The sequence below is a fragment of the Gossypium arboreum genome, chromosome 13, assembly GCF_025698485.1.
Source record: "Gossypium arboreum isolate Shixiya-1 chromosome 13, ASM2569848v2, whole genome shotgun sequence".
Classification (NCBI taxonomy): Eukaryota; Viridiplantae; Streptophyta; class Magnoliopsida; order Malvales; family Malvaceae; genus Gossypium; species Gossypium arboreum.
Window position 1 is genome coordinate 116,233,736 of NC_069082.1, and position 27,923 is coordinate 116,261,658.

Below are 27,923 nucleotides of genomic sequence, written 5' to 3' on the forward strand. Positions count from 1 at the left end.
ACTGTTTTTAAAAATAAAAAGAAAACAATCTTGCACAAAGAAAGTAATTTCAAGATTTGAAAATTTTATTAATGAAGAGGCCTATATAGGCTAGCTAAGTATATCTAAATAAAACTCTAAAGCATATTAAAACTCTAAATAATCTAATTAAGAAGTAGTTTTAAACTAAACTTTATTATTGACTAACACACTTAAAACTCTTAAATAACTTAAATAACTTAAAACATATCCAAAACTCAAGTATAAATAAATAATAAAACCTAATAAATATAAATTTGACTCGTGCACGATAAAAATTAACCCTAAAAGTCAAACTAATATGATTTAAACTTGAATTAAAAGTTCGAAAGTATTTGTTTATCTATATCTTGTTTATACAAGTTTATATAATTTAAGTGTCATGATCACATCTAAGTTATTGAAAAATTATAAAATAATTATGTTTAGATTAGACCATTCTTTTTTCATTTAAATTAAATGATTCTACTCTTATGTAAAAATTGGGAGAGAAGATTAGAGAAAATAAGTGTTGTAAGTGTTTTTAGTAAAATTAGCGAGATTGAAATGAAGAGTAATGTTTTTGTATAACCATGAATTGAAAGATAGATAATTGAGTTGGAACTCGGAACAAAAAAACAACTTTGGCAACCTAAAACATGTTCCTCTTGGAATTTGATCCTCACGTTCTTGGTGCTGAAAGCACAAATTATTGTGTCAATAAAACATCCTTATTTGGATAATAGTAGATAGTCAAAAGAAAAATGTTATTCAGTAGATTCATTGATACGATTGGTTGGAATTAAGATTAGATCATCTTTCCTACTCATAATCAAGCCGAAGGCTTCAGTCATATCTAACTCTTCAGTCCAAATATTCACGCGTCTGGCGGTGGTCAAGTTGTTGGCATTATTGTTGGGGAGAATTCGATATTAAACTGAAATTTTATTTTCTTCATTTTAATAGGATAAATAGGAATATTTATAATTAAATATACGAATTTTATTTTTAGTTATTTTATTTTTTCGATTACTAATTTTAGTTCAATTTCTCTTTGATTTCAATGTATGACCCGAAGTGGAACATTCCAATCGAGCCTAACCAGAGAGAATTTTGAGACGAGCCCATCAACAAATGCAAAACAATCCATTTGTGGTAGCTGACTTACCTCGGGAAAATCCTTTGTTTGACGAACCACCAAAACCACCAGCACAGTTTCGAAAAGGGCCATTGATGGCTTGACAAGAGTGAACCTTGCACTACCCACCTTAGATGCAGTCGGAGGAAGTTTCGAGAGGCTGACGATCAATTGCAATAATTTTGAGACTAAGATGGCCACCATACTAATGATGCACAATAATTTGCAATTTCTGGGCAATATGATAGAAGACTTGAATGGTTGTAGGGTCGTCATCGAGTCAAGTGACATTAAGATATCTTGTACAATTCTCATTTTGATAAGAGGTAAGAAAACTGATAGTCTATATATTCTGCAGGGTTTAATAGCAACTAGTGTATCATCAATTTCCTTGTCTATTATGGAGGGGGATACAAACAAGTCTCAACATTGTAATGAGAGATAGCGTGACGTCACGACGAATTCCATCTATTATGGAGTTGGAGTCAACTCGGTTGTGGCATATACAAGTTGGTCATATGAGTGAGAAAGGTATGACCATTTTGTGTAAGAGATGTCTTCTCCTAGGTGCAAAAATTGAAAAGTTAGATTTTTGCGAGCATTGCATTTATGAGAAGCAAGCATATGTCAACTTTGATTCTGCAGTGCACAAGAAAAAAAGCACCCTTGATTACATTCATTCTAATTTATGGGGTCCAGCTTAAGTCACCACAAAAAGAGGTGGAAGATATCTCCTGATATTTATTAATGATCACTCTAGGAAGGTTTGGGTCTATTTTTTGAAACACAAGAATGAAGTTTTCAGGATCTTTAAATAGTGGAAGACCTTACTGTAGAAGCAGAGCAGGAAGCCAGGAAAGCGATTGAGGACAGATAATGAACTTAAGTTTTATGCATCTGAGTTTAATAACTATTGCAAACATGAATAAATTGAATGACATCGCACAGTTGTTGATACCCCACAACAAAATGACATTTCAGAAAGGATTAATAGAACTCTACTTGAGAGAGCTTGGTACATAATTTTCAATGTAGGCTTAGATAAGGAGTTTTGGGCAGAAACCGTAAACCTGACAAGCTATTTGGTGAACTGGTTAACATATTGATCATTGGATAGAAAGGTTCTCGAAGAGATATGGTCAAGTAACCCTCTAAATTACTCTAACCTTAGAGTATTCAATTGTCCTGCTTACGCACACGCTAATGAATGAAAGCTTGAACCTAGAGCATTTTTTAAGTCAATTAGATAATTCGTATTTTTCGACTTTCATCTCTATCATATTTTTTAAGTCAATTAGATAATTCGTCTTAGTTTAAAAACATCCCTTTACTTCTTAGGCTAGATAATAAAAAAATAGTAATTACTAGTACTTTTAGTCCTTGTGGATATTGATATTTCCAGTCTTACCATAACTATACTACTATTCGATAGGTGCGCTTGCCTTAGTCGAGTTTTTAGTTAGTTTAGCGACCATCAAGTTTTTGGCGCCGTTGTCGGGGACTAAGATATTAAGAACGCTTAATTTTTATTACTTTAGCCATTTTTATTTTTATTACAATTTAATTTTGTTTTATTTTAATTACTAATTTTTCTTTTATTTGCTTTTGACAGGTTTTTATAGTTTATGACTAGAAGAAATCCGTCAGGACCTCTACTTTTTTATAGCGAAATTAAAAGTGCAGCTCGTAGAAATCGTAGAGAAATATGGCGAAGCTTATGGTATATAGAGGAAGAGCATGAGGATGAGACCAATAATATCGAGGAGATGGCTGAAAATCAAAACAACCCGCTGCCTCCTGTGGTGGCCGCAAATCCAGTGAATCAGAATCCTACTCATCGTATTATGTACAACTATGCTAAGCCCAATTTAACATGAACTGAATCAAGTATAGTTAGACCTGCTGTTGCTACAAATAATTTTGAACTGAAACCTAACACAATTCAAATGATATAACAATTTGTTCAGTTTGATGGTTTGCAGGACGAGGATCCAAGCACTCATTTAGCAACTTTTCTGTAATTCTGCGACATCTTTAAGATTAATGGCGTTTCTGACGATGCCATTCGCCTTCGGTTATTTCCCTTTAATTAAGGAATAAGGCTAAACAGTGGTTGAACTCGTTACCATGAGGGTCAATCACTACTTGGGAACAAATGACTGAAAAATTTTTACTTAAATATTTCCTGCTGGCTAAAACGGCTAAATTGAGGAATGATATCTCTTTTTTTGTGCAGATCGATTTAGAAGCTCTTTATGATACATGTGAGAGATACAATGACTTATTGAGAAGGTGCCCTCACCATGGGTTACCTCTATGGCCATAGGTTCAGACTTTTTACAATGGAGTGAACCCCTTGATGGTCGTGAAACTAACTAAAAAATTTGACTAAGGCAAGCGCACCTATCGAACAGTGGTATAGTTATGGTGAGACAGGGAATATCGTATCCATGAGGACTAAAAGTAGTAATAATTACTATCTTTTTATTATCTAGCCTAACAATTAAAGGAATATTTTAACTAAGACTAATTATCTAATTCACTAAGATTACGATAGAGGTAAAAGTTTGAAAAATACTGTTTAGAAAACCGATGGAGAAGACAATACCCAAGGAAGAATCCACCTAGACTTCACTTATCACTTCTGAATTAGACAATTTATTCACTTGACTTAATCCGTAGAAATCCCTGATTTATGTTAATATCTCTCTCGAGACTAAGAACAACTGACTCTAGGCTGAGTAATTGAAATCTCTTTCTAACTAAAACCCCTATTGTCGCATTAACTCGGTCTATGGATTCCCTTATTAGATTTGACTCTAATCCAGCAGATTTGTGTCGTCCTATCTCTACAATTCCGCTTAATTATGAATGATCTACTCTTAACTAGGGACTTTTCCTCCACTGAATAAGCACATCAAAACCTGAATTAATATCCTGAAATATTAAAACAAGAATTAAAACTCACAATTAAGAATAAGAACAATTATTTATCATATAATTCAAATAGTAATAAGATCTGTCTTAGGTTTTATCTCCCTTAGGTATTTGGGGAGTTTAGTTCATAATAATGGAAAACATCTCAAAATTGGGAAAACAACAAAACATAAAGAAACCCAAAGAACTTCTAAGGAAATTGAATGGAGATCTTCAGTCTTGAAGTAGGTCCTGCTTCTAAGCTGATTCCGATGGCTATCCTTGAGTATTTTCTGCCTTCTACTCTCCCCCCCTTTAATCCTCTTATAGGGTGTTTATATAGACTTTGAAATGCTTCAAAATCCTCAAAATTAGCCTTTTCTAATTAAAATTAGACTTGGGCTCGATAGGGACACGGTCGTGTGGCACGCCCGTATGAAGGTCCTCAGGCTGTGTGCAATTCTGACTTGGTTTAATGTCGACACAGCTATGACACATGGGCATGTGGTATGCCCTTGTGTGACATACGGGCATGTGAATTACTTGTGTAGAAGTGCTTAGGTCGTGTGAAATACTGAATTAGGCCTAATTTGTCCGTTTTTTGCCCGTTTCTTGCTCTTTTTGCTATCTAAGCAATATGTATATATTATGGTTTATCAAATATCCCCACACTTAAGCATTTGCTTGTCCTCATGTAAAATCCTCAACTCATAATTAAAATGCATTCTTCTCAACTTATAATTCTTATCAGTAATGTTCTGAAATAATTCAAATATAATCATACATTGAGAATTCAACTAAAAGAACATTAAATTTTCAAGCAATCCGAGTTGAGCATTTTAATCATAAAATCCTAGGTATTTCCCTTTATCTAAGTTTTTATTTTTAGTTCAAAATCGCACAGAGTTGACATCCTCACTAAAGATTCACTCAAGTCACTCAAAGTGTCTAAGGTTCAATAATTAAGCACTCAATAGTCAAACATGAAAAGTTATTACTATAGGCTTGCATGAAAATCAAATCTCCACCACTATAATTGAGATGATACACAAATCAAAAGGTCTTTAACAGGGTTGTAATGGGGCTTTGGGTTAAAGGTGTGGATAAAGGATAAAAAAGAGGGTTAAAACCGAGATTAATTTAGTAAACTACCTAACTTAGAAAAATAAAACTAATTACCAAATTACAAAAAAGTGCCAGAATTAAAACTATCCAAAACTAATGAAATGAGCTTCTTTTTTTTAAGAACAAGTACAATAATGGAAAGTACATAATAAGAAATAATTCAGCAACTGAAATGAACAAACATTAGTTAGGTAGCTAATCAAATCAAATCTCAATAAAAAGGAGTCAATGAAAAGGGATAAATTCTTAATGAATCAAAAAGGGTTAAGTTGTGGGTTAACATTAAGGGGAAAATCTAGAAACAATGGTTAAGGCTCAGAGAGGTTCACTAAGGGTTAATTATGTGGGTAGGCTTTTTATAGGGTAAGTGGGTTAAAACCTAAATGCCTTTGTCATCTTGGTATATCAAATCAATGGTGTGGTCTCGACATGTATAATCGAAGCAAGTTTTAGAATAATAAATCAGTATTGACACACTCATAAGCAACAATAAAAGTGAGCAAGAAAGGATATATGCTCTGAAGGCTCAAGATCTCACAAAAATTATGGCTTTTGATGTCAATCCTGTAAATTCAGAACTTCAAGATAATACCTCAATTAAGGGAAACAACCTAGCAATTTTAATTCTCAAAAGTCAACTTATCATGCTTGATTCTCTAATGTTTTAAAGTTAAACAATCAATGCACAATTACCTATGTTTTAATCCAAAACATATTAATAAAAATCATAAATCAATCAAAATTCATTCTAATAGTAATATGAGAAAATTTTTTGAGAACAAGATATAATTCGGAGATTTTCTGATAATCATATAAATAACCTCCCCACACTTAAGATGTACATTGTCCTCAATGTAGAAAGATTGATAATAACAATATAAACATAATATCAGAAGAGAGGGAGAGAAGCGAAACTGCCCTGAATTTTTTGGATGAAATTCTTGGAATAGCGAAAGCTAGAATTGTAGATAAGGCTAATGAAAGGCATGATTCTGAGTTACTAGTAAGAAAATAAACACAATTGTGGAAGAGAATTAAGGGGTTACTAGATAATAACCATAAAGATAAATATAGTTCAAAATATAAAACATAAGTCTTCAAAAGTAATTAAAAGAAAATTAAAAACAAAAATAAAATAAAATAAAATAAATAGACTCAGAGGTCCTCATCATCAGATGCGTCAGCTTCACGAGATGGTGGTGGTGGAGGCGAGATGTGGAAGTGCTGGCAGATCTGTTGCAGAGTTACCTCGATGTTGTCAAACCTTGCAAAACATCGTTTCTTGAAGCGAGTAAGTCGCTCAGATATATCAGTCACGGTGGCAATAGGAGGTCAGTGACTCGGTGGAGGCTGTGGGTGTGGGTCCTCGTGAGGGGGAGGGGCATCATCAGTAATGTCCTCTGGCTCATCCTAGTCATCAGAGTGAATGAGTCTGTTCTGAGGGGGGTCGAATCCATGACGTCGCTCTATCATCCTCATGTGGATCATACTAGAAATTCCCTGAGGAGCTATCTGGCCTACTAGTGTGAGTGCCGATGACATCTCTGGAGTGTCAAAGAGGCTGAAATAACGAGCGAGACGAGTCACGTAGGGACCAAGATAGATGGGACCCTTCCTATGGCGGTCTGTCTGATGGAAAAAAGCAAGCGCTATAAAGTATGCCAAATTAAAGATGTGACCAGTCACCATGCTCCAAAGATAGTATGTGTCAGTAGTGCTTACAACTCCTGCGCTCTCTCTCCTACCAGTCAACGTGTGAGCTAATAAGGCATGGATGTATTGTAAAGCCGAAGAAAGAGATGTCGCCTTTGAGCGACGTGTCATAACGGATCTGACTAGCTGTGAGATTGGTCCAACAGCACCAAGGTGAGTGATGGATGTGACGGTGGAGGCGAAAAAAGTTATCGGCACCTATAAACTCATCAATGTAGATGCCCAAAGCTGCGCCAAACTCAAGGATGCTCATATGCCGCCACCAAGTTGGAAATTGATAGTACCAGCCTTGTCATGGGTATTCATCACATGTAGTAGATGGAAAGTAGTGCAAAACTCCAAGGTAAGCTCTGAATAGGTGGGCTCGATAATCACAAAGAACCGATCTCACGGGGAAGTGGTAATGAAAGCACGGACCTCATCAGCTAGTTTGACCTGCTCCAATGCGGTCTAGTCAATACAAGGACCCACTCCTAATGGTCGTACTCGAAGAATCTGAAACAAATCGTCCTGTAGTATGACAAAAATTGAAGTAAAGGATGACGAGCTTCGGTCGAGGTGCTTGAAGAAGTTGCGCCAGGACCCTTCCGCTTTTTTAAAGTGGGGACAACAGTTTTCTTACCTCGTGTGTTCGTCATAGTGTGCCTACAAAAATAAATCAATAAATACAATTTGACGCATGAATGTAATAGGCTATAAAATAAAGAATAAATAAATAAGTTCTACCCAACAATTAAATAAAATAGAAAATGGAATGAAAAGCAGAATGTGAATGAAATCAAAAAGGCAAGGACCCTAAAAATTTATGCCAAATATTTCCAATCTCCAAACTAATTCAAGCATAGACAAAATTAGCACAAAGAACTAAACTAAACAAGAGTCAACACATCAAGAAAGTAGTAATAAGAATAATAAGTTAATAAACAACTAAAAATAAAGCAAGAATAAAGAAATAGAAAAATAATAATGATCAATAACAAATAAGAAAAAGAACGATGATAAAAATAAACATGATAATAATATTAATGAAATAAAAAACTAAAAATGAGAAAAATAAAAGAAAGGAAAAACCGACGATGGGTAGTGGTCAGAGTAGTGTGGGTCAGTCGACGGTTGGTTGGGGTGGTGTGGGCCGAACAAAGGTTGGCGTTTTGTGCAAGAGGGGAGGGGGTTGACGGGGTGGTGGGTGGTCGATTGAAGAGGAAGAAGGGGGAAATGGGAAAAGAAAGGGGAAGAAAGAAAAAAGAAGGGAGAAAAAAGGTAGGGGTAGGGAGGAAACGAAGAAAAAGAAAAGGGAAGGGGAATGTGGTGGCTGGCGGTTGGTCAAAGAATAAGGGGTAGGGACTTGCGGCGGTGGCTACTTGGGAAAATTTGGAGAAGAAGACAAAAAATAAATTTTAGGGTTGTCGGGGGTTAAATGGGACACGGTAGTGTGAGGCCCGTGTTGGGCCACACGACCGTGTGCCCGTGTGCATCGCAAGAATTTAATGACCATTCGTCACATGGCCATAGACACGTCCGTGTGTCCAGGCCGTGTGGTTCACACTGCCATGTGCTACGTTGTTCACTTCTCCCACGCTCGTGTGGTCTCCCGCACGCCCGTGTGTCCATAATTATTTAAACTAAAAGAAATAAAACAGTAGAGATGAAATCTATCAAGCAAAATCATAATTAACTCAGTAGATAAAAATCATGCATGTGGGTCAAACAGTGAGCAAGTCGTGGTCAAATTCTTGGGCATGAAAAGAGGCAAAATATGCTTAAAAATATATATATGGGCAGCAACAACCAAATTAACAGCAACAACAAAAATTTAGCATCTAAAATGACAGAAATAATGAGGAATGCCTCCCCTCTACTTAAAACACATAGTCCTCGATGTAGATTAAAATAGGAGAAAAATGTGTAGAGGAACTCCCCGTCTAATTACTGTCATTCATGTATGATGGCAATGAGATCCGCTAGTTGCTGGCCAAAAGTGTCGAGTAGGGGCTGTTTGGCTGCAGATTTGTTGTTCCTCCTTTATTCCTATCTTCGTTTCCATTTACCTAGAAGAAGAGAATTTTATTAATATCTGAAAATAATAAATAATAAAATAATAAAATAAAATAAAAAAAATAAAAAAATAAAAAAAAATTAAAAATAAAAAAATAAAAATTGGGTTTCCTCCCAACAAGCGTTTGTTTAACGTCGTTAGCTTGACGCCTCAACTAGTATTGGGGCTGTTCCAGCTGAATTCTTTTGTTCGTATGGGCTTGGAAATTCTCATTTTTTATCACGTCCACCATATTTGGGTTTAATCATCCTTGCGCCTCTTTCTTTAGTTTCATATTTTCCTCCAAGGGGTTGATCCCTTTTAAGTCAGCAATGGTCTCATCATTCTCTAAAAATGTGAATGTGAAATGCTCGGGAAGTGGTTTTAATTTCGGATCTGGTGCCTGCACAACAGAAGGTAGAAGTTTAGTATCCATAGGAGCCAATAATTTATTAACAGATTCAAAATCATCAAACATTATTTTAGATTTATCTCTACAAGATGACTCAAAAGTTTTTTCTACTGATGAGTCAATTATGTCGACACGGTTTACATCCAAGATTTCACTTGGGTGACTAATAGTGCCATAAAAGTTAAACTTCACGATCTCTCCGTCAAACTCCATCGTGAGGGTTCCACTTCGTACGTCAATCTTAGTATTCGTAGTACTAAGGAAAGGTCGCCCCAACAAGATGTCTGAAGACCCATGAGCGTTATCCTCCTCTATTTTTATCACATAAAAATCTGTAGGGAAGATAAGCCCATTAACTTTGAGTAATACGTCCTCGAGGACTCCTTCGGGATGCACAATTGACCTGTCTGCCAACTGAATGATAACACTTGTCTTTGTCAAAAAACCCACGTTAAGTGATTCATAAATAGAATAAATCATAACATTTATGGAGGCCCCTAAATCACACATGGCCTTTTTTATCCCCAAATGGCCTATTTTGCATGGTATATCGAACATACCCCTATCTTTGCATTTTGCCGGCATTTTTTGCTGTAGCACTGTGGATGCATTCTCACCAACACTTACCTTTTCATTACCTGATAGTTTTCATTTGTTGGTGCAAAGCTCTTTAAGAAACTTGGCATACCGCGAAATTTGTCTGATGGCATCCAACAGTGGTAGATTAATCTCGACATTTCTGAATGTTTCGAGGATCCCTTTGTCTTCCTTACTTTTTTGACACTGGCTTAATCGTCCTGGGAATGGAGGTTGGATTTTCGGCAGTGGGGGTTTCGCTCGGACTTGTTCGTCGTTTTTGAGTTTTTCCTTGGCGATTTCTTGGCCAAGATTTCTACCAGGAATTGGCTCCAGTACCTTTCCAATTCACAACGTCACTGCATTTGAGTGTTGTCTTGGATTAGGTTCTGTTTGTAATGGCAGCTTCCCTTGTGAGTTCAATCTCTCGATTGATATGGTCAACTCCCTTGTGGATGCCTCGATTTTCTGTTGGAAATCCTTCGTCTCTCTTTGGAAATTAACAGTTTGTTGTTGAAAATCAAAGACATTAGCTGCTAATTTATTGACCATGGTTTCTAGAGAATTACCTGAATCTCGAGGCTGTTGTGGAAACCGATATTGGTTTGACTGGTTAAGTCGTGGGTTGGCCCCATAACTTAATTAGGGTGATCCCTCCATCCTAGGTTGTAGGTATTAGCGTAAGGGTCGTATCGCCTTTGTGGTGGCCCATGGAAATTTCCCGTAGCATCTAAATGCCATAGTATCATCATACAAACTGGGACATGCATCAGTTGTATGTTTAGGTGTAGCACATATTCCGCATACTTGGGCTGGTCTGGCTTTTTCTGCAACAAGAGAATTCAGAATATTAGCAATTCTATCAACCTTATCTTCTAATGTCAAATTACTTAGCTGGTTAACCCTTCTAGGGGGTTCAGGATTGGCTCGGAATTGCTGAGTGTTTGCAGCCATTGTGGAGATTAAGTCTCTTGCTTGTTGTGGAGTCATGTTAACCAACGCTCCTCCACTAGCAGCGTCTACCATATTCATTTCCATGGGTTTTAAACCTTCATAAAAGTACTGGAGCAAAAACTGTTCCGTTATACCGTGTTGTGGGCAACTTGCACACAATTTTTTAAATCGCTCCCAATAGTCATATAGAGACTCTGTGTCTTTTTGCCTTATTCCCACGATTTCTCTTCTTAACTCGGCTACACGCGACGCTGGGAAAAACCTGTTAAGAAACAAACGAGATATGTCAGCCCAAGTTGTTACAGATCCAGGAGGTAAATAAAATAACCATTCCCTAGCAGAATCAACTAAGGAAAAAGGGAAAGTATGCAGTTTAATTTGATCCTCAGTTACCCCCTCAGGTTTCATACTAAGGCAAACCATATGGAATTCTTTTAAATGCCAAGTTGTTATAGATCCAGGAGGTAAATAAAATAACCATTCCCTAGCAGAATCTACTAAGGAAAAAGGGAAAGCATGCAGTTTAATTTGATCCTCAATTACCCCCTCAGGTTTCATATTAAGGCAAACCATATGGAATTCTTTTAAATGCTTGTAGGGATTTTCATTCTGTAACCCCCGAAAAGTTGGCAATAGCTGGATCAAGCCTAAATTTAATTCAAAATCAGTATCCATAGTAGGATACGCGATCCATAGTGGCGATTGTTCTGTCGGCACTTCGGCCAGTTGCCGAATTGTTTGAGCCATAGGTTGAGGTGTTAAATTAGGGTTTTCGTCAACCCTAGCGTTAAGCACTTCTTCTGGGGAATCGACTTCTACTTTTTCGCCTTTAAAAGTTTGAGTAGGGTTTTCGTTAACCCTAGACTATGCTTCATCGTGGATTCTGATTTCTGGGGTTGATTACTATGAGTTCCAACCACCGCTGACTACTTTTTTCTTAGCTTTGTTTCCTTGCGATTAGCTTTCATAGTCTTTTCAATTTCCGAATCAAACGCAAGAGTTCCTGGAGCAGATCTGGTCATAAGAAACAAAAAACAAGATTAGTATGTCACCGATCCCCAACAGCGGCGCCAAAATTTGATACGTCATTGAGAGCACCAAAAATATCCTATTCCCTGTAAAATAGTAAACATAATAGTAAAAATAATAGTAAAGGGGAAGTAGGGTCGAATCCTCAGGGATCGGATTGTACAAATGCTCGTTTCTTGAAATCCTAGACAATTTCTTGGCCAAGAAAACATGCGTTCCTGAAAATTAAAAAAAATGGAATTAAGAATCTGGAAAAATAAAAACAGAATTTAAAGTGAATTGAAATTGCAAAATTAAATAAATTGCAGAAATTAAAATGAGGAATATAAAAATAAATAGAGTTGGGAAAAGAGAAAGTTTCTTATGTGGCAAGATTCCAGCCTCCGGTTGTCTTGTTTCGCCTTGGGTTCAATCCTTGGCTTTTAAGTAACCCTTCTCGAGCAGGATAAGTCAGTTATAGTGGAAGAGGACGCCTACGACCACCAGCTCCAAGGATTTAGACTTAAAATTTGGCGGAGCCTGGCTCTAGCCAATAATCACTTTTGTGGGACTATCTTTTGCTAGATCACCACTTCCCAACGGTGAATACCACACCGTTTTGTCTCTTGGATTCGCTAACCTCTGACTCAGAAAGCCAACGAACCGACTGTGTAATCTTCTCAAAACATACAAAGCGGTCGTTCCTTGCACAAGTTGAAAAGATCACCTATTAAGGGACATGGACGGAAGCGTCAGCCTCGTAATGTGGAGAAGCGATGAATACCCTGTTGAGAAGGCTAAGCGCGGATTCTAAGCCTCATGAACTTTTTTGGGGAATTTTTTACAACCTTCGGCTAGATTGGTTTAGTGGCTCATGATTTTTGGGGAAGAAATAAATAAAATAGATATGAGATTTTTATTGAAGGAAATATGGAGAGAACAAAAAGACAGAGTTTTGAGGAGAGGGAGTGTTTACAGAAAAAAGAAATGTCAAATATGTGCCACTCCATCCCCTATTTATAGTACTAGAAAACCTAGTCTATTTCTAATGAAATTTTAAAAGATAAATACAAATAAATAATGATAATTAAATATAAATAAAGATAAATGAAAATAAATCCTAGAATTAAATCTAAATAAAACTCCTTCATAATTATCCTAATATAATTGAAATTAAAATAGAGTCTTATGCTATAAAATCTCTTCTTTTGCAGTTTAGTCCTTGGGTCTTCCATGTTTGCATTTTTGGCACCACTTCTCTCTTTCTTTGCATGTTGGCCCATTATATCTTCAACTTCGCACTTTTTGCCTTTAAATTTCCTCTTGCCTCCAATTTAGTCCCTAAAAGATAAAAGATCATAAAATAACCCAAATTAGTAGGATCATACTCAAAATAAACATGCAATTAGCACATAAAATATGTCGTTCTAGAGTATTATCAATAAGCGCCGCTAATAGTGATCTTTTGCGGCATTTTTTTAACAAGTGCCACTATAACTCTGATCTTTAGCGGCGTTTTCATTCAAGTGCCACTAATGTATAAATTTTGCGGCGTTTTTTATCCAACCGCCGCTAAAAACTCTGCAGTTTATTTTCTCGTAGTGTTTGGAGCTTTCTATGGTAACTTAAACTCGTCATCATCTTTCTTTGGAAAATCCATAACAAAGTCCTTCCTTGCAAATCTAAGATAAAAAGAGAGTTAATTCTATTGATTTCGGGTGTGCTCTCTGCCAAGGTAACGAAGAGGACATAAATAATCTGTTTTGGGAATGTGAACTTGCTAGAGTAGTTTGATCTAGAGAAATAAGCACAAATTCAAATTCAGTAAGAGATTGGATCATCCTGAAGATGAAATTGGCACTAGCAGATGAAAATACCATGAAAGATGAGATTATAGGATTGGCCATATTATCCTCTAGAAAATTTGGGGACACAAAATAAAATAATATTTAAAGGAATCAACCCTAATCCGATTGCAGTAATCAATGAAGTTGAGGAATACATTAAGATGACTAGGAAAGTTCAATTGGAATGAAGCTCCGTCAAACCGGAAAATTATGTATATATGTTTCGATATAAGAATTATAACTCATTATAATTATAATTAATTTAATATTTCTTTTACAAAATTGTCTATTTTATCTTATTTATTATGAAATTATATATTTTTACAATTCAGTAATTTCTGCACATTATTATTTATAATTAATTATTTTGATTAGTTAATAAATTATGAATGAAACTTATATATCATAAACACCAAATAATTATTATATTTACGTATATCATTATTATATATCATGAATTTAAATAAAATTTTAGTCAATGACTTATTTGAATATATAATAATTTTATAACCTTTTGCATTTGGAAATAAAGATACAATTATCTTAAAATGAAGTGGGCCATAAATTTATAATTTATTTCATTTTATTAAATATAGCCAATATCAGTTGCTATTTTTAAATATTTACATTGTTGGACTGATTGTTTAAAATATGTACACATGAGTTGAAACTAGTTCTACTAAAAATATTTAAATATTGTATATCACAAGCTTTTTGATTTATAGTTTTGAAATAGTTAAATATCCACCATTTGAATTGTAAGTTAGCTAATCTTAGAAATAGACATATCTTGGCAGCCTCAATCATTACAACTAGTTTGTTCAGAAAATACGTAAGAGGTAGAAGTTTGCATTAGCAGCTACAATCTTTATCTTCTTATTCAAATTCCTCAAAACCAGGAATTGATTCTCAACTTGAATCTTCTTATGCTTTCTTCGATAATACCAATGGAGCTGTTTCCTTTTCCCTCCTTGCTAATCTTGCTTTCCTCCTTCCTCTTCTTCTCAGTCGTAGTTAAAATAGTAAGGAAAATGAAAATCATAGACTCAAACAAGAAGCTGCCACCAGGGCCATGGAAATTACCCTTTATAGGCAACCTACATCAGCTAGTTGGCTCACTACCTCATCGAATTCTCAGAGATTTGGCCAATCAACATGGACCCTTAATGCACCTACAGCTTGGTGAAATTTCCACCATCATTGTTTCATCACCAGAAATTGCCAAAGACGTCTTGATAACACATGGCCGTATCTTCGCTGATAGACCTTATTCGATTGCTGCAAATGTGATTTCTTATGATTCCAGGGACATTCTCATGGCACCATATGGCAACTACTGGAGACAAGTACGAAAAATCTGCACTGTGGAGCTTTTAACAGCAAAAAGAGTGCAATCCTTTGAATCAATCAGACAAGAGGAAGTTTCAGGTCTTGTGAAATATATATTTTCAAACCAAGGGTCACCAGTCAATCTTACCAAGAAGATATTTTCCTTGACATATGGGATCACATCAAGAGCAGCTTTCGGTAAAATATGCAAGGACAAAGACTCTTACTCAATAGTTGTGGAAGAAATAATAAAGTTGGCTTCTGGATTCAGTCTAGCAGATTTGTACCCATCGTTTAGAGTACTTGAGTTAATTAGTGGATTGAGACAGAAAGCCGAGGCTCAGCTTCAGAAGAGTGATGAGATACTTCAGGGCATCATTAATGAGCACAGAGCCAATCTGGAGAGTGGAAGAATAGGTGAAGGAGAAGCCGAGGATGACCTGGTTACTGTTCTTTTAAAGACTCAGCAACTTGCTGATCTTGAATTTCCCCTTACTGACAAGGAAATCAAAGCAATCATTTGGGTTAGTTACGAATTTTTTTTTTTTTTGTGCAATGGGAGAGTAGATTTACTTATTAACTCTATATTTTTATCAGAACCTTCATATTACAATCTATATAACCTTTGACAAATTCGTAGCTTATACCTTCTGTTTTAATCATTCAGAATATCTTCGGCGCGGGGGGCGAAACATCATCAACAAGCGTAGATTGGGCAATGTCAGAAATGGTGAGAAATCCAAAGGTGCTACAAAAGGCACAAAAAGAAGTACGCCAGGTCTGTCATGGAAAAAGAGACGTAGATGAAGCAAGTCTCAAGGAATTAAAATACTTAGCATTAGTTATCAAAGAAACCATGAGGTTACACCCTCCTTTTCCTCTGTTACTTCCAAGAGAAAGTCGAGAGAACTGTGAAATCAATGGCTACCAAGTTCCTTCTAGGACTAAACTCATAATCAATGCATGGGCTATGGGAAGAGATCCCAGGTACTGGAGTGAAGCCGAGACATTTTATCCTGAAAGGTTCCTCAATAGTTCTATTGATTTCAGAGGAACAGATTTGGAGTATATCCCATTTGGTGCAGGAAGAAGAATATGCCCAGGCATATCATTTGCACTTCCTAACATTGAGTTGCCTCTTGCAAAATTGCTTTTCCATTTTGATTGGGAGCTTCCTAGTGGACTAAGCCATGAAGATTTGGATATGACTGAAACATTTGGTGTGACTGCGAGAAGGAAAGATGATTTAATTTTAATTCCAACCACTCATGCTAATTTTAATTCCAACCACTCATGCTAATTTTTCCGTTAAATGACTTTTTTCTTCCTACTTTGTACTATTATACAAATAATTTGTGCATTTAAGTTTTGGTCTTGAAAGCACAAACAAGTGAATCAAATTTCCTCTAAAAGTTTATGCTGTACTTTTATCTATCACTTTATATTTTATTATTTTATTATATCAAACGAGAAAATGTTATATAGAATAGAGTTTTTAAGTAAAAAAATAATTTTTATTTCTGAGTCATTTCAAAGCATGTCGTATATCTTCAATTAAGGCTTCGTTTGTTTGTCAGTAAAATGATTTCTGGAAAATGATTTCTGAAAAATAATTTATGGAAAATGATTTTTTTTTCTGGTGTTTGAATGAATCTGTGTAAAATATTTTCATTGTTTGGCAGATTTCAAAATATTTTCCGAAAAAATTGTTTTAAATTAAAAAATATATATTTAAGAATTTATTATCTTTTCATTGTTTAATTGAGTTTATTATATATATATATATTAATAAATTTGTATTTTAAATTATTTTTACATATATTGCAATGATTTATTTATAAATAAATAAATCAAATTAAATAAATAATAATACTCAATTATTAAGCTAGAATATCAACTTTCATAAATTGAAAACAACCAAAGTAATAAAATCGAGCTAATATGTTAATTATACAATAGTAATGATCAGTAGTATAGGTTAATTCATATATTTCCACATCGAGCTAATAAGTCAATTACACAAGTACAATGATCAGCAGTATGGATTAATCCTTGTATGTCTTTATTGAGTGGAAATATTGTAGGCCTTTATCAACCCATCCAGCATTGGCACAAGCAAAAAGAACCCAACAATAACAAAGTGCCTATAGCAATATCAACCAACACCAAAATATTGCCTTTACCAAAAACAAAACAATGGCTATACCAGCACAAACTCTGTACTAATACCAACCAAATCCAATATCCAATATCAAACTAACAAAATACCAAAGCTCTTTGCTTGCTTCTAATTTGCAACTGATTCTTGTGTGATTATAGGATCTCCACCAGTTTGGCGTTTCTTATTTGGTGATTTCAACTTCACTGAAGAGCCTGCAGTTGATGTCCGACCTGACTATGTTGTATTTGATCTCAATCCAAACTGAAAATTGTAAAATTATAGCGAGGTAAGTAGTTATAAATTAGCAGAAATTGAAATATTGCTAAACTAAAACTTACATAGAATGTCAGCTCTCCAGTTTTCATATTTGTGTAGAGGCCTAACCCATTGACAGACCACCTTCAAGTTTTCATACTTGTGGAATGCTTAGTTGTGGAAGCTGACCTAAATTGTTTTGGTTGATTCTTCCTCTCCAATAAGCTAATATTACATTGAATAAAGGTATACATAAATTAAAATCAAAGCATGAAATAGAAGACTAATAAAATTGGAAGTGGAATGATTTAGAAAATTAAAGGCCTTTCTTATTCAGATCAAGACACTAATATGACATCTAAGTTAAACAAAAGGCTAAAAACTGGTTTTCTAGAAACAAAAAATTGCCTCATATTTGATGTTCTATACCACAACTATTACAAGCTATGAATGTCTCTTGGTTACCACTGCCATGCTAAGAAATCTGATACAAAATCACTAGACACTAAGCTTGGAGGATAAATGACTCATGTCTATAATCACATCACATGGAAGCCGTCACACAATCACATAATAATGTTATCTCAGGGCCTCCAATGTACATCCTAAAAGACCCCAGTTCAACAATAATAAATTTGGCAAAGAGAATTTTAAAGTGAAACTCTTTAACTTGTAAGTTATTCTTCTGTTGGCTAAGAGAATGACACCAATAAATAAATCAAAGATAAGAGGGAAATGGGGAATCAAATAGAAAAGGGGGATTGATAAGAATGAGAGATGATAAAAATTATCATAGTTCAACCCAAATTACAACCTTCAAGCATTAAGCATATCCAGATATATTGAAATCACAAGCCAAAAATATGGGAAAGATCATTCTCACAATAGAACTTCCCAACCCAAATCCTTTTTCTAGACAGAACATTTTGGTACTAGGATAATCTAGAAATCATTAAAAGTAAACATGGAAAATTCTTAATGGGGGAAAGACTATATAAGAACACGTTGTATCAAATAATTTATAAGCAACTTGATTAAAGCAACCAAAAACTACTTACTTCTGGTGGTGTTGCACAAAGCATGTAGAAACAGTGATAATTTCTCTCAGGATTAGACACTTGACAAACACGTGATCTTTCTAATAAATAAGTCCTGATGGCAGCTCCTGAAATCCTTCCCCTCCAGTCAAATTGAATCTCCACAAACTTAACAAAACGATTACATCATTCAAAACATGCATGTAAAGGTAAAAAAAATGATTATAACATAAAATCTACTACATGCAGGGTGTAAAACTTGTTAAAACAAAATACACTCATCTTGAGTTATTGTTCCTAACAGTCTTAGCATTACCAAATGCTTCTAAAACAGGGTTGGACTACAGATTAGCAGAAAACAAAAATAAATGTTGTTATATGTGGCGCAAATTGGCCATTGTTAAATCAACCTATGGTGAGAAATTTATGCTCTAAGTATCATTTTTAAGCATATCCCTTTCCACTTCCAAATAATGCATCATTTTGAAATAATTTGCCTCTTCATGTATCTAAATTTACCCTCATCTTGAGTTAAAAATAATTATCATTTTCATTATCATTTTCATCATTTAGACTATCATTTTCATATTTTAATCCCAAACCCAGAAAAAAATTAAAAATAAAGAAACAAAGAAAGGCATAAAACCCAAACCAACGCTGCTTAATTAAGAAAAATTAAGCTAAGAACCTGCGAAGAGAATTGGAAACGAAACAGCAGCGTCTGTAAAACCTGCAATAGATGCCAGAAAAAGCTTTGGTTTTAGTGGGAAGTAGACAAACAAATTAAATACAAAAGCCAACAAAGACTATGTACGCAACAATGAAGATAATGAAACCAAGCTAAGAGTGACTAATACCGGCACAAAAAAGATATTTTTGTAAATTATGAATTCAAATCCAGCTAATTTGAAACAAAAAATTTTCAACTTCAAACAATTAATAAAATTTAAAAGCTTTATATACATAATCCTGGATAATTTTCAAATTCCAATAATGAATTAAACTAGAAGTTCATAGTTTTGTTCAATTAGTAATTCCATCTTCATACGAAGAGAAAACCAAGCAAAATGATTTGATATTGTTTAATAAAAATATTAGACAGAAAAAATGGGAAATATTTGATCTTTTTCCCACTAATTATCTCAGTAATGACAAGAGCTCTGCACCGTTTTGATTTCTACCAGAAAACCCATGGATTCAATTTTTTTCAAGAAAAAGAAAAGGAGAAAATTTATTGTGAAATTGAAGGTTTACCTCGAATATAACGTCTATAATATGGGACAGACTAAGGAAAAAGAGAAGAAATAATAAGAAGATGAAGAATGGAAAAAGGATTAGCAATTTTACCTAGATAAAGAAGGAGATGGAAAATGTCTTACAGGAAAAAAAATCCGTAAGACATTTTCCCTAAAACAAATGAGATTTTACCCGTGTCTTGGAAAATATTTTCCACTCTTGCAACCGAACACCGTAAAAGAAGAAAAATGTTTTCTGGAAAACCAAATCCTTGCAAACAAACGGAGCCTAAGAATTGATACATAAACAATAAATTTATTTAAGTAAAAGTTTTATAAATATTTTGAAATAAATCAATATGTAATCAAATCATTAAACATAATTAAATTTTTATTTTACTTTATTTTGGTAGAAAATTGTATTGTATTTTAATTTATAAGCATGAAATTTGAAAGAATTAATAAGAGATGACACTCAAAATACATAAAGAATAAAAATAAAACGTGAATTTAATGACAAAATGAACCAGTATGCGAAATAGGAAAGAAGTGGTGCCAAAAATACAAAGTGTGGAAGACTTGGGGGCAAAACTTCAAAGAAGAGATTTATAAACATAAGACTCTATTTAAATTTGAATTTTATTAGGATTATTGTTAAGATTGTTAGTTAGATTTAATTTCAGCTTTTATCTTTATTTATCTTTTAGAGTTTAAATAGGAACAAACTAAGTTTTCCATGTACTATAAATAGGGGATGGAGTGACACAATGACACTCATCTTTTCTGTGAAAACTCCATCTCCCTACAACTTTTGATTTTTGTTCCTTTTGTTATTTAATAAAATTTTATTTTATTAAACTTATTTCTTTTTTCGGGAAAAGCATAAGCCACTAAACCTATCTAGTCAAAGGTTGTTGAGATTCCCCAAAAAAGATTCATGAGGCTTAGAATCCGCACTTAGCCTTCTCAACAAGTATTCATTGTTTCTCTGAATTACGGGACTGACGCTTCCATCCATGTCCTTCCAAAAGTGATCTTTTCATCTTGTGTAAAGGCAACCATTTTGTATAATTTGGGAAAGTTGCACAGTCGGTTTGTTAGCTTACTGTGTCAATGGTTGTCGAGCCCAAGAGATAAAATGGCGTGGCATTCGCCATTGAGAAGTGATGATCTAGTGTAAGACGGTCCCACAAAAGTGAAGGTTGGCTAGAGTCAGGTTCCTCTAAATTGAAAGTAAAAAATCTAAGTGGAGCTGATGGTCGTAGGCATCCTCTTCCACAATAATTGGCTTATTCTGTCATGAGAAGATCATCTAAAGCCTAAGATTGAACCCAAGGAGGATCGAGATAACTGGATACTGGAACCCCTCAAATCGAAGAATCCCTTCTCTCAATTTTGTTTACTTTTACAATTTTAATTTTAATTTATACAATCTCAATTCGCCCATATTTTTAATTTTCTCTTTTTTTTTCAGGTACACTATTTTTTTGGGCACGATTGTGCCCGGGATCTTGAGAAATAAGAAGTTGTGCAAATCCAGTCCCTGAGGATTTGGCCCTACTTCCTTTATACTATTTGTCGAGACCATTTTTTTAAAATCTAGTTTTGGAAAATGGGAATCGACTTTAAGAAAAACGAAAACAGGAGTCGCCACCAATCTTTTTAGGTGTGATTGGATCACCTTATAAAAAGTTTTGTTTTAAAACATTAATTTCGGTCTACGAAAGTCGAGAAAACGGATTCGGGAGTCGGTTACGTACGAGGAAGGTTTAGCACCCTCGTAACGCTTAAAAATTGGTACCTAATTGATTATCAAATGTCTTTAATGTCGAAAATTTGAAAGTTTTAAGATGCAATTCCCTTTAGAATATTTTGATTAGAGTTCACTTGTATCAAATGAATCAAAATATCACATCCAGTAAGTTAGGATGCAATATTTTTAAGACATTCGAAACTAAGCTAGCCTTTTTTTGAAAATTCCTATCTCAAAACAATAAAACACCATATCCAGTAAGTTAGGACACAACGCTTTGAAATTTCAAGACAGTTGCTCGTATTTTGAAAACCTTAAAAACTTAGAAGGGTGCTTGACTATTCAAACTCAACGAGAAAATTTGCAACCCAGTAAGTTAGGGCACTACCTTTCTCGAAGCTTCCAAATACCAAGCATTGCCTTTTTTATTTGAAAACTTTGGAATCTCCTTTTTATTGATATGTAAAGAATCACATACATTATAACATATAAGATAGAATATTGCAATAATAAAACATGCATTTAAACAATACAATGGCAATAATGTAAAGATCATACACTAGATATATACATGTTTAAAATTACATAACATCATACACACAAAGATACACATAGCTTATATTGAAAATGAATAAGCAAAACATATACACATGCAAAATAATTAACTTAAAGATGCATGATATACAATTTGACATAAATTACACAATATACATTACCACTTTGGGCATATCATCATAAATAACCTAAATGTTCATGTATATTTGTTACATGCAAAAATACAACATAGAGTATAATGAATTTAATAATATAAATTACATAACACCTATATATAACAACATTTCATGCAAATGTACCTTAAATTAATATAAATAATTAACTTCCATGCAAATATGTAACAACAATAACAAATAATTTACTAAATAATAACGAAATATGAAAAAATAAGCAAAGTATGAACGTATGAAATATAAATCAAATAAAAATATTCATAAATTTTAGATTAATATGAAAATAATAAAAGCAAACCAAAAAAAATGATTAATATATATAAACCATATTATAGGGTATAATACCTTAACAAAATAATGTACTAAATATTAATATCTCATACATTTTTTAAAAACTTTTAAGAATGCATATAATTAGTAAGTAATAAAATAATATATACTTTATAATAAAGTAATGTAAGGAAATATGGTAAAATAAAGTGTATAATATAATTTACAAATAAAATATATAGTAATATAAATCATATAATAAATAATATAAAAAATATATATATATATATATAATAAAATCTATATAATATAATATATATAAGAAAGATATATTATAAGGAATAATAGATAATAAAATATAGTATGTGGTAAAAATACATAAATAAAATATAATGAAATATGATATAAGAAAAATATATAAAATAATAATAATAATAATAATATAATAAGTACTTTTTATATAAAAATATAGTAATATATATAATAAAAATATATACCACATAGTAAAATATATATATATAATGAATAGATATAATAATAAAAAATAAAAATATAATAATATAATAGATAATAAAAATAATATGTACTATTTATATAACTAATATTTAAAAATATATATAAAGTATTAATAGAGGATTAAAATTGAATTTAATTAAGGAATTTAGGGGTTAATTGCAAAATAAACGAAAACTCTAGGCCTGATTGAAATGTGCGTTAAATTCAGAGGACTCCTTGGGAAATTAACCCTAATCCTAAAATGACACCGTTTCCACTAACTCAGTTTTAAAGCCACTGTGAGGATCAAATTGAAATAAAATTAAATATTAGGGCTGAATTAAAAATAAGTAAAACGAAATTATAAAGTTTAAAAAGGCGAGAAGACCAATTGGGAAATTAACCCACTTTACGAAAACACGCGGATCCTCCCTGGGTAATCGGGTCAACACGCGGATCCTGGGCCTCAGAACGACGTTGTTTTATGCTTATTGAATTAAACTAAAAACGACACCATTTTATTTGGGCTATATATGCCAAATTCTGAGTTTTAAAATCATTTTTAAACCGGTTTTAAAAAAAAAGTAAAAAAAAACTCTGAGGGAGGGGAGAGGGAAGGTCCTTCGGGCTCTGGCCTTTGTCAGGCCAAGCTCCGGTCACCGGACACACACGCACCCACGTGCTTACGCGCCACCTTCAACACTGCCCTGTGCGACCCTCGGAGGTTAGAAACCTCGATTTTGATGCAAAAGCAAAAGGTAAAACCTATTTTCGCGTTTTAAAACTATTTATCAAACTGTTTGTATATGTATATATGCTTTGAACACGAAAAAATAAAATAAAATAGGAGATTCACCTCTTAAAAAACTGTTTGTTTTTGCTTCCTTTTATTTCTGTTCTTGTATGTGTATCGTTTATAGGTTACAAAGGGGCTTTTTATAGCCACTGTTTCTATTACATTTTTGGGAAAAAAATTGAAGATTTCTTTCCATATTTGTTTCGTTTCTGCTGCTTTTCTTTCTCTTTTTGCAGGTGTTCAAGGAAAATCCAGCGATGATCACGTTGGTGACGTAGATCGACCGATGGCATTGATCACGGCGTGAATCAAAACCTGGAACCGTGGCCTTGATGGTGGGCAGCTGGAACAACGAGAACTGAAGGGACGTGACGTTTAGTTTAGCTTTTGGATCTTTCCATTTGCAGCGCCTAGGGTTCCAGAAACCCTAGGTCTTCCCTCATCTGTTAACAAGTTGGGCCATTTGGGCCGTACCTGTTTGTGGGCGTAAACGGGCTAATGGGTAGTTTAGCTAGGTTATGGGTAGGACTTTTGGTAGTTGGGTCAAGACATTTGGGCTTACCAGGCCTTGAGGCCTGTTTATTGTAGACGGATTGTTTGAATAAACATTTATATATTCTTTATTATTTTTAGTTTTAGTTTTATCATGGGCCCTAGCAAATTTAGGCTGCTACAGCTACCCCTCTTTGCTCATTGCTGTGTAATGGGAATCGAGCAAAGACTTATAGAAAGACCAAATTTGCTCGGCCTTATCGGATCATGGTCTTCAATGCTCGTTGCAAGCTCAAGACTGTCATGTTGATATTTTTGATTTGCTCTCCGTCAAACACAGAGACGCCCAAATCTGTTTCTTCGATTTATTTTCTGAAAAATACAGAAATGCCAAATCATCTTAGATCTGCTTCAGCGTAAACACGTGAAAGCCAAATCTGTTGTGTCTTCGATTTGCTCCTTGTGAACACAAGGATGCCAAATCATCTCGGATCTGCTTCAGTAAAATCATCTGAAGGTTAGATCTGCTATGTATCTGCTCTCCGTCGAAATGGAGATGCCAGATCTGTTATCTTAGATCTGCTTTGGTGTGAGAACATCTGAAAGTCAAATCTGCTATGTCTTCTATTTGTTCCTTGTAAACACAAGAATGCCAAATCATCTTGGATCTGCTTCAGTATAAATATCTAAAGGTTAGATCTACTATGTATCTGCTCTCCGTCGAAATAGAGATGCCAGATCTATTATCTTAGATCTGCTTTGGTGTGAGAACATCTGAAAGTCAAATCTGCTATGTCTTTGATTTGTTCCTTGTAAACACAAGAATGCCAAATCATCTTCGATCTACTTCAGTGAAATCAACTGAAGGTTAGATCTGCTATGTATTTGCTCTCCATCGAAATGGAGATCCCAGATCTGTTATCTTGGATCTGCTTTGATGTGAAAACATCTGAAAGTCAGATCTGCTATGTTTTCGATTTGTTCCTTGTAAACACAAGAATGCCAAATTATCTTTAATCTACATAACCTGTAGAATGCATATGTGCTCATGCCTAATGATTAGGATGCTATAATCTAAGTGAGTCAAATGCTCCTAATTAGACATGTTATGATGCAAAATGTTATGAATATGACTCCTATTCCAGACGTCACTACTCATTCCTTCGTTTATCTTTACTTCTCTCAAAGTATTATTCCTGCTCAGCCTGTAAGCTTGTATCATTCTTCAAATGCTACGACCCACTGAGAATGTCTATAAGATGATCTTTTCTTAGAATCGAATCGTTTGATTTGTCCAATCATCATTTCGGACTAGAAGAAAGAAATTCCTCAAGTTCTTTCAATCCTCACTTACGTGAATTTCTTGAACAATTATTCTATTTTAGTTTCTTGTATCATCTAGAAATTTCTAGACTAATGTGCAAAACTTCATTTGTGAAAATTATTTAATTCATCTATCACTATTTCAATGCAACATACTTTAAGAATAATGGGAGATGAATTAATCTTGAGAATAATTAGATTTGAATGAATTTGTCAAAAATACAAAGGAAATTAATCTGAAAGCCTATCTTTGAGAAGAAATAGAATCTAAATATAGCAAACAGGACAAAAGTTAGATGCCCTAGATATCACTGCTTGAACGTCTATACACTAGCTCCATGAAGTCTTTCTTGAATTCAACATGTGTTTAAAGGATCCAAAGCACTTTGTTGATGCCCCAATATGTAACATACTTCACTCTTCGTTGAATCAGATATAGCAAGATTACCGTGTGTTCTTTAAAATTTGAGCTGCCCTTTCAGGTTTTCAACTCAAAACCCCTTTGGTCACAAGGCGCCCTTTGCGGGTTTTCACCTTGGCCTCTCCATTTTTTTTTCAAAAACTCAAGGCGCCCTTTGCGGGTTTTCACCTTGAATTCTTCTCCTTTAGACAAAGTACTTTTTGACTGAGTCTGAATTCACTGGATTGGGCAAACTCTTCCCATCCATTTCTGCTAAGATCAATGCACCCCTAGAGAAAGCCTTTTTCACAACATACGGCCCTTCCCAATTCGACATCTATTTTCCTCTAAAGTTCTTCTGAATGGGAAGGATCTTTTTCAAAACAAGATCCCCCTCATGGAATTCTCTTGGTCGCACTTTCTTGTCATAAGCCTACATCATTCGCTTCTGATACATCTGACCATGACAAATGACCCTTAGCCTCTTTTCTTCAATCAAGTTTAACTGATCATATCGCGATTGTATCCATTCAGCCTCATCCAACTTTATTTCTGACAAGACTCAGAGAGACGGTATCTCTACTTCAATGGGTAACACTGCTTCCATCCCATAAACCAATGAGAAGGGAGTTACCCCTGTAGAAGTTCTAATGGCAAATGGTAATTTATTATGCCAATCTCTATAAGTCTCAGTCATCTTCCCCACTATCCTCTTAATGTTCTTGTTGATTGCTTCTACTGCCCCATTCATTTTTGGACGATACGGAGAAGAGTTATGATGCTTAACTTTGAACTGACTACAAACTTCTGCTATCGTTCTGTTGTTCAAGTTCAATGCATTGTCTGATATGACTCTCTCAGGCATCCCATATCGACAAATGATCTCTTTCTTCAAGAATCGACTCACAGCCGACTTAGTAACATTTGCATAAGAAGCGGCCTCTACCCATTTTGTGAAGTAGTCAATGACCGCGAAGATGAACCAATGTCCATTCGAAGCTTTCGGTGATATTGGCCCAATGACATCCATGCCCCACATGGAAAAGGGCCATGGAGAAGCCATAACATGTAGAGGTGAAGGTGGTACATGTATCCTATCTCCATAAATCTAACATTTATGGCATTTCTTGGCGTAGTTGATACAATCCCCTTCCATGGTAGACCAATAATATCCAAACCTAATGATTTGTCTAGCCATCGTGAAACCATTAGCGTGTGTCCCACAAACACTCTTGTGAACTTCTTCCAAGATTAATTTAGCTTCCACGGTGTCAACACATCTCAATAGTACTTGGTCCTTTCTTCTTTTGTACAAGATGTCCCCATCCAAAACATAATCGCAAGCTAATCTCCTTAAAGTTCGTTTATCATTTTCAGTTGCTTGTTTTGGGTATTTACGATCTCTCACATATTGCAATATATCTTGATACCAAGGGTTATCATCCTTTTCTTCTTCCTCAATATTACAACAGTGAGCTGGAGTTTCAAAGATACTCATCTAAATGGGTCTCATTTCTTCCTCTTTATTCACTTTAATCATTGAAGCTAAAGTTGCTAGAGCATCTGCCATTTGGTTTTCGTCTCGTGGGATATAGTTGAAAGTGATGTCATCGAACTCCTCAAGTAACCCTAGAACTACCTTTCGATAATTAATCAATTTAGGATCCTTTGTCTCCCATTCTCCTCTAAGCTGGTAAATCACCAATGCAGAGTCTCCATATACTTCCATGGTTCTTATTCCTCGCTCTATAGCCGCTCAGAGTCCCATGATGCATGCTTCATACTCGGCCATATTGTTTGTGCAATCAAAATCTAGCTCGCATGTGAATGGATAACAATCGCCATTCGAGGATTCCAAGACTGCCCCAATTCTATTTCCCACTGCATTGGATGCCCATCCTTTGGAGCTGCTACACACATCAAATCCT

General features: G+C 34.5%; 1 protein-coding gene, 2 long non-coding RNA genes and 1 other non-coding gene across 5 annotated transcripts; 1 reads left to right on the top strand and 3 right to left on the bottom strand.

Moving 5' to 3' along the window:
• Positions 1–3,338: 3,338 nt before the first annotated feature.
• Positions 3,339–3,445, bottom strand: LOC128287446 (small nucleolar RNA R71). Its single transcript, XR_008278146.1, has one exon. It is a non-coding gene; the product is annotated as a small nucleolar RNA R71 (small nucleolar RNA).
• Positions 3,446–14,415: 10,970 nt separating this feature from the next.
• On the bottom strand, positions 14,416–15,228 carry LOC128286411 (uncharacterized). The gene is made up of 2 exons (XR_008276961.1): positions 15,199–15,228; positions 14,416–15,117 (listed from the first exon to the last, which is right to left on the bottom strand). It is a non-coding gene; the product is annotated as an uncharacterized LOC128286411 (long non-coding RNA).
• On the top strand, positions 14,648–16,462 carry LOC108463156 (premnaspirodiene oxygenase-like). Its single transcript, XM_017763102.2, has 2 exons — positions 14,648–15,574; positions 15,718–16,462. Exons 1-2 carry the CDS (start codon positions 14,648–14,650, stop codon positions 16,348–16,350), a joined length of 1,560 nt encoding a protein of 519 aa, XP_017618591.1. The 3' UTR covers positions 16,351–16,462.
• Positions 16,463–16,998: 536 nt separating this feature from the next.
• Positions 16,999–20,046, bottom strand: LOC108463257 (uncharacterized). Of its 2 annotated transcripts, none has more exons than XR_001868032.2 (5): positions 19,851–20,046; positions 19,192–19,233; positions 18,525–18,671; positions 17,550–17,691; positions 16,999–17,472 (listed from the first exon to the last, which is right to left on the bottom strand). It is a non-coding gene; the product is annotated as an uncharacterized LOC108463257 (long non-coding RNA). The 2 variants fall into 2 exon arrangements; XR_001868033.2 differs by having other exon boundaries at positions 19,758–20,046.
• Positions 20,047–27,923: the final 7,877 nt, after the last annotated feature.